Below are 13,943 nucleotides of genomic sequence, written 5' to 3'. Positions count from 1 at the left end.
TAGACTTACTTGTAAACATTTAAGACTGAGTGTTAAAGCTGCAAATGTCAGAGCTATTGTATGTAGTGCATATTTTTCCACTGTACTCAATAAATGTTATTTTGTTATTTGTAGGTTGTCATGTATTTAAACCAGATCTAGACCTTTATAAATTGGTTTTGCCTATTGAGAATTTAGTATGGTATTAGTAAAAACAGTACCGTTTTATTTTTTAAAAATTACTGCTATGTTTTAGATATTAATTTTTATGTTTAAAAATTCTACATACATCCAAAAATTCCAGTCGTAACAGATTTTTAAGTAACTCACGTCTAGAGTAAAACTTTGGCTCCTTCTCTGACCATTCATATTTTATTTTTATAGAATTTTGGCAAACCTTGCTTTCTTATTCGTAGGTTCTTAAAAACCAGCATTTTAATGTTTTGATAATGAGAAATCCACAGTATGCATTTGGTACAAGATCTTGAAAATAGTGCAATATACTAAAAAAGATATTTTTAAAGAGATCTAAAATTCTTCCTCTCTCCCCCAATAGTAAATAAGTGAGTATGTCAGGTTAATATTATGGGAAAACAGAAGAGAGCTGGGGATTTGGGGGTGTTTATTCACCTGCCTTCCATTTATAATTTTGTAGGTACAGAACTGGAACAGTGAAATTCTTGCTAAGCAAAAACCTCTTATTGCCAAACCTTCTGCAAAGCTACTCTTTGTCAACAGACTGAAGGGGAAAAAATACAAAACGAATTCCTCCACTAAAGTTCTCCAAGATGCCAGTAATTCTGTTGACCACCGACTTCCAAATTCTCAGAGGGTACGTTTAAACTAAGTTTTTGCGTATTGTGTTTTGAGTACCGACATTTGGGTTTTCTTGTATTCATACTGAATTTTTAGTAATTTAAATTAGACATTTAATATAAAATATCTTTGTATTCATATTTCCCTATCTTTTCTATCTTCTTCAAAATGAGAAATGGTAATTACTGTCTTAGTAGATAAGTTGCTCCCACATATTGGACAATAATTATTTCTTTTTCTTTTTTGTTTTTTTCTCGAGATGGAATCTTGCTCTGTCACCCAGGCTGGAGTTCAGTGGCGCAATCTCAGCTCACTGTGACCTCTGCCTCCCGGGTTCAAGCGATTCTCCTGCCTCAGCCTCACGAGTAGCTGGGATTACAGGTGCGCACCACCATGCACGGCTAATTTTTGTATTTTTAGTAGAGACGGGGTTTCACCATGTTGGCCAGGCTGGTGTCGAACTCCTGAACTCAAATGATTTGCCTGCCTTGGCCTCCCAAAGTGCTGGGATTATAGGTGTGAGGCACTGCGCCTGGCCAATAATTATTTATTTGAGTCACTATTGTTTGCAAAAATACTACCAGTTATTTCACTGCATTGTCTCCCAGTAAAACCACCCTCTACTCAGCTCAGAAGGCAGAACGAATTAAATTCAGATGCTCAAGGATTTCTAAATATTAATTTAGAATGAAGAGTGTCCATTAGCATCTACTTCTATTAATCACATTATTGAAACTACAATGATAGAATTACAAACTTTTGATGAAAAATGAGCCTGGGCAACATGGTGAAACTCTGTCTCTACCAAAAAATAAAAAGTTAGCCGGGTATGGTGGTATATGCCTATGGCCCCAGAGCCTAGGAGGTGGAGGTTGCAGTGAGCTGAGATCATGCCATTACACTCCAGCCTGGGCAACAGAGCAAGACCCTGTCTCAGAAAAAGAGAAAAATGATCATAGCGATCAGTTTATTTAATTTATTTAGAAATAAAAATACAATGGGTGTACTGATAATTAGTATCAGAGAAATCTTGAATCCAGCTACCCTATAATCTGGTAAAAGGATCAAAGTAAATTACAAAGAAGGTACTTCATATTATCAAATCCATTTATCTGCCGGGTGCAGTGGCTCATGCCTGTAATCCCAGCACTTTGGGAGGCAACGGTGGGTAGATCTCCTGAATTTAGGAGTTTGAGATCAGCCTAGCCAACGTGGTAAAACCCCGTCTCTACCAAAAATACAAAAAATTACCTGGGTGTGGTGGCATACACCTGTGGTCCCAGCTACTTAGGAGACTGGGGTGGGAGGACTGCTTGAGCCTGGGAGGCAGAGGTTGCAGTGAGCTGAGATTGTGCCACTGCACTCCAACCTGGGTGACAGAGTGAGACCCCATCTCAAAAAAATAAAAAAATTGGCTGGGCGCAGTGGCTTATACCTGTAATCCCAGCACTTTGGGAGGCCAAGGCAGGTGGATCAATTGAAGTCAGGAGTTCAAGACCAACCTGGCCAACATGGCAAAACCCCGTATCTACTAAAAATACAAAGATTAGCTGGGCGTGTTGGCACATGCCTGTAATTCCAGCTACTCGGGAGGCTGAGGCAGGAGAATCGCTTCAACCTGGGAGGTGGAGGTTGCAGCGAGCCAAGATCGTGCCACTGTACTCCAGCCTGGGTGACAGAGTGAGACTCTGTCTTAAAAAGAGTAAAATAAATAAAATCCATTTTTCCAGCAATGAGAGCCTTTGAAAAAAAAAAAAGCCTTTTTTTTTTTAAATTAGAGTTTTCTTTTGTCAGCATTTCATTTATACCTACACCCTTGTAGTGTCTTTTGTCTCGATTTCTTTCTCCCTGGTCTGTGGTATTGTTATAGAATGCCTCAATTTTTATCAGTGGTTTCTTACATAGCTTTTCTGGGACAGCTATGACTAATAAAAGGAAAAAATATGGGGTATATAGAAATTCAGGGATATTTTTGTAGGTCTAGAGCAGGACTGGAATTCAAGGAAGCCATGCCTTTGTTCAAGGTTTGGGGTCTTAACTAAGCTCACTTAGCTCAACTGAAAATGCCCATACTTTTGGAGCCATATATGTTTTCACGTTCAGAGTTTTGAATTCTAGGCTTTTTTGCCCCTAGGAAAAAGTCTTTTGTTGGTAATTAACACATTTGACTGTAGCTTGTGTATGTATCATTCCCAAACCTCAAATTTAACATGTTAAAAACTTCTCTTAATCACTCCTGTTTTCCTTATTCCAGTTAAAGTGATACCATTTACTCTGTCCCTAAGCCAGGAACCCGTGTCATGCAAGATTCCCTCTTTCACTAACCACATCAAATCCACTGTGTCCCTCAGATCTCTCACCCTCACCCCTTTTAAAAAATAATCTGCTACCCCAGCACTTTGGGAGGCCAAAGCAGGCAGGTTACCTGAGGTCAGGAGTTTGAGACCAGCTTGGCCAACATGGCGAAACGCTGACTGTACAAAAAATACAAAAATTAGCCAGGTGTGGTGGCATGCACCTGTAGTCCCAGCTACTCAGGAGGCTGAGGCAGGAGAATTGCTTGAACCTGGGAGGCAGAGGTTGCAGTGAGCCAAGATCATACCACTGCACTTCAGCCTGGATGACAGAGCGAGACTCCTCAAAACAAAACAAACAAAAAAAAAATCTGCTACCATGTCTTAGCCTAGTACTTACTCTCTTACCTAGACTTCAGTAGGTACCGGAACTGATCTCCCTGCCGTCATTTATTATCTCTAAATAAAACTGCTTAAAATTGACTATTGCCAGTGCTCATCTTATTTCACATAGGATAAAGTCTGCATTTGTTAGTATTGCATACAAAGGCCTCTTCCCTCCTCTATACCTACCCCTACCCTTCAGTTCATCATCAATTGAATACTGAAAACTTTTTGGATTGCATATTAACCAGTATGAAACATCTCTCACCTCCAAATGCCTATTCATTCTTAAGGAGCCAACACAAATACATGCTATGAAATTTTCCCTATTTCTCCTAAAAATTAGTTTATCTCTCCTCCTCAGGCCCATAACATTTTTGTATATGTGCCTCTATTATAATATATCATTATGAAAAAATTAAAATAATTATTTGTATTAAACATTACATTCATCATTTCAGTTTTGAAGCCTTCCAAATGAAGTATAAATATAGTTCTTGCTCTCCTCACAAATATTCATTTATTTGAAGTTTGTATTTTTTCAGGATCTTCAAATCTAAGTATAATAAAAAGACCTTAGAAATCACTATGGTAGGAAAATACACTTGTTTTCTTTCTTAGACAGCTCTTACAAAGAGATAAGTATACCTAAATTCCACTATAGAATGTTTAGAACTGAGTGTAGAGCCTGAAGTACAGGCCTGTATCACCAGTGTTTGCATAATTCAGTATCTGTAGTGGTTCTGATAAGTCTGAGGTATGTTTCTTTAGCCTTAGAAATACAGGAATTAAAAACTAGAAGTGCTTTTTGTTGGATTAAAATAACACTTTATTACCAATATTTGCCATCTTGTATTCTTTTTCCAAATGTCAATTTTTAATCCTCATCCTTTACCTTTTGCATTTGAATGCATCATGATGTTCATTGATGATCTAAATACTGGAATATTCAAATGAACTAGACTTCCTCTCAATATTTTAGAAAATCAGTGCAGATACTATTGGAGACGAAGGGTTCTTTGACTTATTAAGCCGATTTCAAAGCAATAGGATGGATGATCAGAGATGTTGCTTACAAGAGAAGAACTGCCATACAGCTTCAACAACAACTTCTTCCACTCCCCCCAAAATGATGCTAAAAAGTAAGTCATCTCTGTTTCTCCCCCGATTTTAATAGTTCTCACTGATATTCTTGTGGCTTATTTCTGAGAATTGAATTCCCATCATAAGAGATATAATAAATGAGCCTGAATCCAGGTATATCTGAAATGCTGGTATTTATACAGTTCAAACAAGGTTTTTTTCAGTTCCCTTACGTATATCTGTGTTTGTAGTCCAATGTGCTTTCTACTAACTATATTATACTACCTCCCTAGTTTTCTTTGAAAAATCTGTTGTGGAAAATGTGACTGTGAGCCAGGTGTGGTGGTGCACACCTGTAATCTCAGCTACTTGGGAGGCTGAAGTGGGAGGATCACTTGAGTTCAGGAGTTTGAGGCTATAGTGTACAATGATCACGTTTGTGAATAGCCACTGCACTCCAGCCTGGGCAACATAGTTAGACCCTATGTCTAAAAAATATATAAAAATAAAATCTGATTTTATTAATTTATTTGAGACGAGATCTTGCTGTTAGCCAAGCTGGAGTGCCAGGCCATGATCATAGTCAGTGCAGCCTTGTCCCTCTACTCTTGGGCTCAAGCGATCCTCCTACTTCAGCCTCCCAAGTAACTGGGACTACAGGCACACACCACCCTGCCCAGCTAATTATTTTTATTTTTTGTGGAGATGAGATCTTGCTGTGTTGTCCAGGCTGGTCTCGAGCTCTTGGCCTCAAGTGATCCTCCTGCCTTAGCCTCCCAAAGTGCTGGTATTCCAGGCATGAGCTACTGTGCCCAGCCTAAATATAACTTTTAAAAATAAAAATGAGGAAGAAAGGTAGTTATACATACCTTATGATTATATATAAAATGTCAATACTTCATATCTGGATTAAAAAAGAAAAACAAAGACAGACTGAAGAGGAACCTATGGCTAAGGCTGAGGCTAAGGCCTGGCTGAGTTAGAGATGGACTAAAATAGGTTACTTATATTTTTCTATTTCAGCTACCAAAACACTTCTTGTACCATAGACCAAGACTTGCCAGCAGCACTTAACTGTTAGTTTACTAAATGATTTGTATCCAGGGCCTGGAATAAAAAGCAGTGTCCCACACAACCTGGTCTGAGAAATTATGTAAGAAAAAGAGTTTGTTCACTTTCTGAAATCTAGTCACATATCTTATGGTTACATTTTGAGTGAGCATTAAATAGAGAAATATAGTCAAATCTGAATAACCTCCAAGTGGGTCATCTGAAGTACTCTGGGGTTCATTCTTCCCTCCCACCAATAAAAACCACACCCATCTAGCCAGAGCCCATCAGTGTCAGCGCTATAGCAGGAGGGCAGGGCGGGTCTTGGGACTGGCAAGGCCGAAAAGATCTAGGTATATAATAAATGTGCCTCGGTTTTTTTTTTTGTTTTTTTTTTAAATCTTTGGCTTTCTTCTTCTGTTCTTAGCACCATCTGTTCCTGTGGTATCCCCCAACACGGATGAATTTTTAGATCTTCTTGCCAGCTCACAGAGTCGCCGTCTGGATGACCAGAGGGCTAGTTTCAGTAATTTGCCAGGGCTTCGTCTAACACAAAACAGCCAGTCGGTACTTAGCCACCTGATGACTAATGACAACAAAGAGGCTGATGAAGATTTCTTTGACATCCTTGTAAAATGTCAAGTATGTCTGTATATTTTTTTCATTCTGCATACAGCTCAGATACCACTGAGAACATTGGCAGTGTTATAATTCTCATTCAGGAAGGGCTTATTTTGTATTAGAGAGTTATTATTGTCCATCATTCAGTAAAAAATTATTGAACACTGATTATGTTTCAGCTGCTATTCTAGGCATAGAGGACACACTTGATTTTTGAAGGATCTTACATTTTAGGAGAGACAAGTGTGTGTGTGTGTGTGTGTGTGTATATATATAGAGAGAGAGAGTATATGGGTGTTGTATTAGGTAATTATACTTGCTATGAAGAACTTTAAAGGAGGATAAAGGGGTAGTGGGTAAGCAAAGGTGTTGGTGGTAGGGGGAGTGTCTGTTTTAGGTAGGGTGTTTAGAGAAGACCTTTCTGGATTGTCATTTGAACAGAGACCTGAATGCAGTGAATCAGTCAGCCATGTGAGTATCTAGAGAAAGAGTATTCCATGCAGAGGCAGCAAGTCCCCTCTTGGAAATAAAAGCTTAGCCAGTTCAAGGAGTGGCAAATGTGACTGGCATGGGATGAGTAGGGGAAGGGAAGAGTTGTACAAAATGTGGATGGAGAAGTAATCAGGGCCTAGATCATCTAGGCAGGAGGCCATGATAAAGTCTTGTGTTTTAGATGTATTAGGAAGGTACTGGGAGTGTCCTCAAAGAGGATCCTGGCTACTGATGAAGAATGTAGAGTGGCAAGGGTGTTAGTATGAAAACCAGCTAGAAAGATTGTATGGTGATGCAGGCAAAAAATATTGGTGATGTGGACTAGAGTGGTAACAGTGAGAAGTAGTTAGCATAGGGCTACATTATTAGTTATTATATCAGTTATGTATTGTGGTTAGTTGGCAGGACCTCCTAATAAATTGGGTAGAAGGTTTCAGGGAAAGAGAATCAAGGATGACTTACACCTTGCATAACTGGGAAATGAATGGTTCTATTCACTGAAATGGAGATGACTAGAGGAAAAGCAAGTTTGGAGAGAAAAAGCAAGAGTTCTGTTTTCAACATGTTAAATTTGGTAAACTGTTAGCCAGTTCAAGGAATGGCAAGTGTGACTGGTATAGACAATGAAGTAGAGGTGTTAAATAGGCAATTTGATGTAAAATCTGGAGCCCAAGGGAGAAGTAAATTTGGGAGACATCAGCATATAGCTGGTATTAAAGCCCTGGGAAGAAAGTACCTAAAGAATAGGACAGGAAGACTAAGCCCTGAGCATTTCAAAATCTACTAGTTAGATGGAGGAAGATGAGCTGGCAAAGAAGCAATAGCAACAGAGTTGGAAGGATACCCCGAGGGTGGGCTGGGGACGGGTGGGGTGTGGTGTGGTGGAAATCAAGTAAAGAGTGTATCTTAAGCAATGCTCAACTGTGGCAAATGTTGCTAAGAACCTGAATCAGATGATGACGGAACTACTAGATTTGATAACATGGAGATTATGAATAATTTTGAAAGATACTGTTTCAGTGGCATGGTGGGGACAAAGGATTGAGTGGGGTGAGAAAATGGGAAGTGTGAAAGGGGAGACAGTAAATATAGAAAACTTTAATGGGTTAAATGGACCATTAGCTAGCAAATAAATATCAGGCAAATGTGGGTTTTTTTTTTTTCTTTTTGGGGGTGATAACATAGTTTATCTACAGATGGAAATGGTCAAGTAGAGAAGAGTCAGTGATGTAGGTAAGTCTGGGGTAATTGAAGAACACAGTTTTTGTGTAGATGAGAGAGGGAAAGCAGAGTACGGATTTGGAGATGGAAGCAAGCAGGAATTCTCTCGGGCTGCTTTTATTTTCTCACCAAAGAAAGAAGTAGTCATTAGTTAAGACTGGAGTTGGGGAGCACTATAAATTTGAAGAGAAAGGAGGTGGGAAATAGTTGACTTAGAGAAACTGAAACTAGGGGGAAAGTATTAAGAATACTGTGCTCTGCTAAGAACCCACCTGAGGTTCAGTCACTGAAAGTAAGACTAGTGAGTACAATTGTGTATTTTATCCAGTCATAACCAGCTGCTTGAGGCAGAGAAATAAATCAAGACTGATATTTTGCCAGGAGAATGGGATTTAGGGGAGAGAATGGTAGTTGAAGACATGTGCCAGGAAGTGATTTTAATAATAGACTTAAGAATATAGGCTGTAAGAAGGGAAATAAAGGTGTGAAAGTAAAAAGTAGCAGTGGTCCCAGTAGATTCAAGGAATGCTAAAGATACGTAACAAACCATCAAGATATATGAAGCAAAAATTAACAGAATTGAAGGGAGAAATGGACAGTTCTACAAAAATAGTTGAATTCAATATCCTATGCTCATTAGGATAGGACAACTAGAAGAAGATAAGTCAGGAAATGGAGGACTTGAACACACAGTAAACCAACTAGATTTAACGTGCATATATAGCACACTTTACCCAACAACAGCAGTGTGCACATTCTTCTTAAGTGCACATGGAACATTTTTCAGGTCTGTCCGTATGTTAGGCCACAAATTCTCAACAGAATTAAAAGATAACTATCATATAAAGTACCTTCTCTGACCCCATAGGATAAAATAAGCAATAACAGAAGGAAAACAGGGAAAACTCACAAATTTGTGGAAATTAAACACCCTTAAATGACTAATCCATCAAAGAAGAAATCACAATGGAAATCGTAAAATAGAGACAAATAAAAATAAACATACGAAAATGTATGGGACACAGCAAAGGCAATGTCAAAGGGGAAATTCATAGCTGTAAATGTTTACACTAAAAAACGAAAGATCTCAAGTCAACAACCTAACTTTACAACTTAAGGAACTAGAAAAAGAAGAACAAACAAAACCCTAAACTAGCAGAAGGAAAGAAAAATAAAGATTATAGCAGAAATAAATAAAATACAGAACCAAAAAAAAAATAGAGAAAATCAATGAAGCCAAGACGTTTTGAAAATCAGTTAACAAAACTAACAAACTTTTAGCTAGATAGACTAATTTTAAAAAGATTCAAGTTACTAGAAACACAAATTTACCAAGAACAAATGATGAAGAAACAGAAAATACACCCATCATAAGGAAATTGCATCAGTAATCAAAAACCTCCTGATAAAAGCCCTGGACCTGATAGTTTTACTGGTGCATTCTATGAAACATTTAAAGAACTAACACTATGCCTTCTCAAACTGTTCCTTCCAAAAACTGAAAGTAAAGGGGAACACTTCATAACTCATTCTGTGAGGCCAGTATTGCCAATACCAAAGCCAGACAGACACTACAAGAAAAGTACAGACCAATATCCTTCATGAATCCAGATGCAAAATCAACAAAATACTACAATCCAAATTCAGCAGCACCCCTGTTGTAAAGGAGTTTACACCATGACCAAGTGGGATTTATTCCTGGGACGCAAGGATTGATTGTTCAACATGTGAAAATCAATCAATGTAACACATAATATAAACAGAATAAAGGGAAAAAACACATACAGGAAAAAAAATGACAAAATTCAAAACTCTTTCATGATAAAAATTATCAACAGTAGGAAACTACCAGAACATAATAAAAGCCATATACGAAACATGCACCACTGACATCATACTCAATGGTGACAGACTGAAAGCTTTCCTCCAAGATCAGGAACAAGATCAGAATGCAGGTTTTTGCCACTTCTATTCAATGTAGTACTAGAAATTCTAGCTGGAGCAATTAGGCAAAAAAAGAAAGACGTTCACATTGGAAAGGACAAAGTATCAATAAAATTGACAGGTAATCAACAAGTTCAGCAAAGTAGCATGATACAAAATCAACACAAAAATCAGTTGTGTGTTTATACACTAACAATGAACAATTGGAAAAGAAATTTAAAATTCCATTTAAAATACCATCAAAAAATAAAATACTTAGGAATTAATCACTGAGGCAAAAGACTTGTATAATGAAAACCACAAAACACTGCTGAAAGAGATGAAAGAAAACAAATGGAACAATATCCCATGTTCATGGATTAAAAGACTTAATAATGTTAACATTTTGATACTATCCAAAGTGACCTACAAATTCAATGCAATCCCTGTAAAAATCCAAATGGAGGCCGGGCACGATGGTTCACGCCTATAATCCTAGCACTTTGGGAGGCCGAGGTGGGTGGATTACCTGAGGTCAGGAGTGCAAGACCAGCCTGGCCAACAAGGTGAAACCTCGTCTCTACTAAAAATACAAAAATTAGCTGGGCGTGGTGGCACACCCCTGTAATCCCAGCTACTCGGGAGGCTGAGGCAGGAGAATTGCTTGAGCCCGGGAGGCAGAGGTTGCAGTGAGTCAAGATCGTGCCACTGCACTCCAGCCTGGCTGACAGAGCAAGACTCTGTCTCAAAAAAAAAAAAAATTGGCTTTTTCCTCCTACAGAAATAGAAAATATAGCCTAAAACTCATATGGAACCTCAAGGGATCCCCAAATATCTGAAACAATCTTGAGAATAAAGCTTTAGGGCTCACATTTTTTTATTTCAGGTTACTACAAAACTACACTAATCAAAGCAGTGCAGTACTGGCATAAAGACAGACATATAGACCAATGGAATAGAATACAGATCCCAGAAATAAACCCTTGCGTGTGTGGTCAAATGATATGCAACAGGGGTGCCAAGACTATTCAGTGGGGGAAAAGACAGTTTTATCAACAAATGGTTCTGGGTAAACTAGAGAGCCACATACAAAAAGAATGAAGTTGGACCCTTACCTAATACCATATACAAAATTCAAAGTGGATCAAAGACCTAAGCATCAGAACTAAAACTACAAAACTCAAGAGGAGCATGTGGTGGCTCACACCTGTAGTCCCAGCACTTTGGGAGGCCAAGGTGGGAGGATTGCTTGAGCCCAGGAGTTCAAGACTAGACTGGGCAGCATAGTGAGACCCCATCTCTATGAAATTTTTTTAAATTAATGGCACACACCTGTAGTCCCAGCTACACAGGAGGCTGAGGTGGGAGGATCACTTCAGCCTAGGAGTTCAAGGCTGCAGTGAGCCATGATCACATCACTGTGCTCCAGCTTAGGCCACAGAGTGAGACCCTGTCTCTAAAGGGAAAAAAAAGGAAAGCCTCATGGCATTGGGTTTGGCAGTGATTTCTTGGTTATAAAACCAAAAGAGCAGGGAACAACAACAACATAGACAAATTGGACTTCAAAATTAAAAACTTGTGCATCAAAGGACATTATCAACAGTAAAAAGGCAACCCAACATAAAATACTTGGAAATCACATATCTGATAAAGGATTAATATCCAGAAAATATAGAAAACTCCTAAAATTCAACAAAAACCAACCTGATTCAAAAATGGGCAAAGAACTGGAAGAGGCATTTCTATAGAGATAACAAGAGGCTAGAATATGACCATGGGAGCCAAATGGCTAAGGCCGAAGTGAAGGATAAGAACATTCAATCAGAGGAAGCCTAGGAACTAAGTGCCCAAGTGTTAGGTTAATTGGAGGACACTGAAATTATCAATTTATGACAGGAGAAATGAGTGAGCCAGGTATGTGTGGAGGTGGCACTCACTCAGGAGGGCAGTAAATAACTGCACCCTCTGAGGGTTGTGGGCTTAAATATTCAAGGATCTATGTCTTTTCACAGTCTAACAATGTAGTGGGTATTTAAATATCAGCTATCACACTTCTATTCTTACTCTTGAGCTACAATGCCAGAAACTATGGTGTATACTTGTAGGTGCATGTATTTTTTAGTTGACAAGTAGCACATCTAATATAAGAATCATAATACTCAAACTTGAAAGAAAAATTCAGAGACCAGGTATGGTGGCTCATGCCTGTAATCCCAGCATTTTGGGAGGCCAAGGTGGGTGGATCACTTGAGGTCAAGAGTTCGAGACCAGCCTGGCCAACATGCTGAAACCCTCATCTCTACTAAAAATACAAAAATTAGCCGGGTGTGGTGACACATGCCTGTAGTCCCAGCTACTGGGAGGCTGAGGCAGAAGAATCACTTGAACCTGAAAGATGGAGGTTGCAGTGAGCCAGGATCACACCACTGCACTCCTGCCTGGATGACAGAGTGAGACTCCATCTCAAAAAAAAAAAAAAAAAAACAAATTCAGTCTGGACTATTTCTTAACAGATTTAACAGCCTAAGACAGAGGCAGGCAAACTTTTTCTATAAAAGGCCAGATAGAAAATATTTTAGGCTTTGCCGCCCATATGGTCTCTGTTGCAACTGCCCAACTCTGCCATTTAGTAGGGAAGCAGCCATATAGATAGTATATAAACAAATGTATTGATGGGAAAATGAAAATGACTTCACTTACAGAAGCAGGCACTGGGTTACAGTTTGCTGTCCCCTAGCCTAAGACACGATTTTTTTAAGGTAGTTCCTCTTGGGGTTTGTACATATTTCTAAAGATTTGTTAAGTTACACCGTTGATGCCTGTTAGATTATAACCTTGAACTGTCATACTTAGATACAGTTGACCTTGTATTTTATCTCAGATTATTCCTTGTGACCAATTATAATTAAAACAGTATGACTTAATATAATGCACATACTAAACCAATGAAGCAGCTATACCTATATAAGCCATTTTAAAGGAAAAATTTTATGCAGTTTCAGGTTTAAAGATTATTTCTTTCAGAAATCAGGCTGGGAACTAAAGAGAACAATATAAAAACAAAGATTAATTTCTGAGAAGCCCCAAGTAAAAGTTTACAACTGCGTTTTCTTCTTATGACTGAGAGATATAACATAGCTTGGTGCTTTCTTTCCCACAATATGTCTTTTAATCTCTTTCTCATAAACTTTTAGGGATCCAGATTAGATGATCAAAGATGTGCTCCACCACCTGCTACCACAAAGGGTCCGACAGTACCAGATGAAGACTTTTTCAGCCTTATTTTACGGTCCCAGGCAAAGAGAATGGATGAACAGAGAGTTCTTTTACAAAGAGATCAAAACAGAGACACTGACTTTGGGCTAAAAGACTTTTTGCAAAGTAATGCTTTGTTGGAGTTTAAAAATTCAGGGAAAAAATCAGCAGACCATTAGTTACTATGGATATTTTTTTTTTCCTTTCAAACACGGTAAGGAAACAATCTATTACTTTTTTCCTTAAAAGGAGAATTTATAGCACTGTAATACAGCTTAAAATATTTTTAGAATGATGTAAATAGTTAACCCTCAGTAGTCCATTAAGGCATTAATACTTCTCTGGACACGCGCGTGTTTGAGGGTGGAGGTGTCCTGTAAGGTGCTTCATCATCTGTGATTACTACTTGGGATGTGTTCTTTGGCAGCTTGTTAGATTACTTTACCTAGTGTTTGTAAAGTAGGTGAATCATAGATTAGTTTGTAATGTAAGTGAATCATAGATTAGAATTTAATCCTCTCATGGAAATAATTTTTTAAAATCTTAATTGACAATGGCATTTTTTTATACATAACCATGGATGTAGTGGGAAACAATGCTGTTTAGTAAAGGTAAGGTACTTGATCAATGTAAAAAAGTATATAAAATAGTCTTACTAAAAATCTAGGGTTTTTTTTCTCCATGAAAATCTAATTTTTTAGGCCAAAGTCAGTATAAAAGAAACTCTACTTCTTGGGCTGGGCATGGTGGCTCATTCCTGTAATCCCAGCATGTTGGGAGGCTGAGGCAGGAGGATCACTTGAGGCTAGGAGTTCAAGACCAACC

The 13,943-nt window shown here is 38.4% G+C and overlaps 1 protein-coding gene across 3 annotated transcripts in view; it reads left to right on the top strand.

Moving 5' to 3' along the window:
• Nucleotides 1-13,796, top strand: part of GPSM2 (G protein signaling modulator 2) — a 49,048-nt gene extending 35,252 nt beyond the window's left edge. For 2 of the 3 annotated variants that reach the window (XM_003267878.4, XM_030824937.1), the window contains 4 exons: nt 635-811; nt 4,456-4,615; nt 6,034-6,248; nt 13,058-13,796. In XM_003267878.4, the coding sequence (XP_003267926.1) occupies nt 635-811; nt 4,456-4,615; nt 6,034-6,248; nt 13,058-13,297 (792 nt within the window). In that variant the 3' untranslated portion in view covers nt 13,298-13,796. The remainder of the gene's footprint in view (nt 1-634; nt 812-4,455; nt 4,616-6,033; nt 6,249-13,057) is intronic. The other variant, XM_030824936.1, reaches the window with a different exon arrangement.
• Nucleotides 13,797-13,943: the final 147 nt, after the last annotated feature.

Source organism: Nomascus leucogenys, chromosome 12, assembly GCF_006542625.1.
Source record: "Nomascus leucogenys isolate Asia chromosome 12, Asia_NLE_v1, whole genome shotgun sequence".
NCBI classification, from domain to species: Eukaryota; Metazoa; Chordata; class Mammalia; order Primates; family Hylobatidae; genus Nomascus; species Nomascus leucogenys.
Note: the sequence above shows the minus strand (reverse complement) of the source record. Positions and strands in the feature narration are given on the sequence as shown.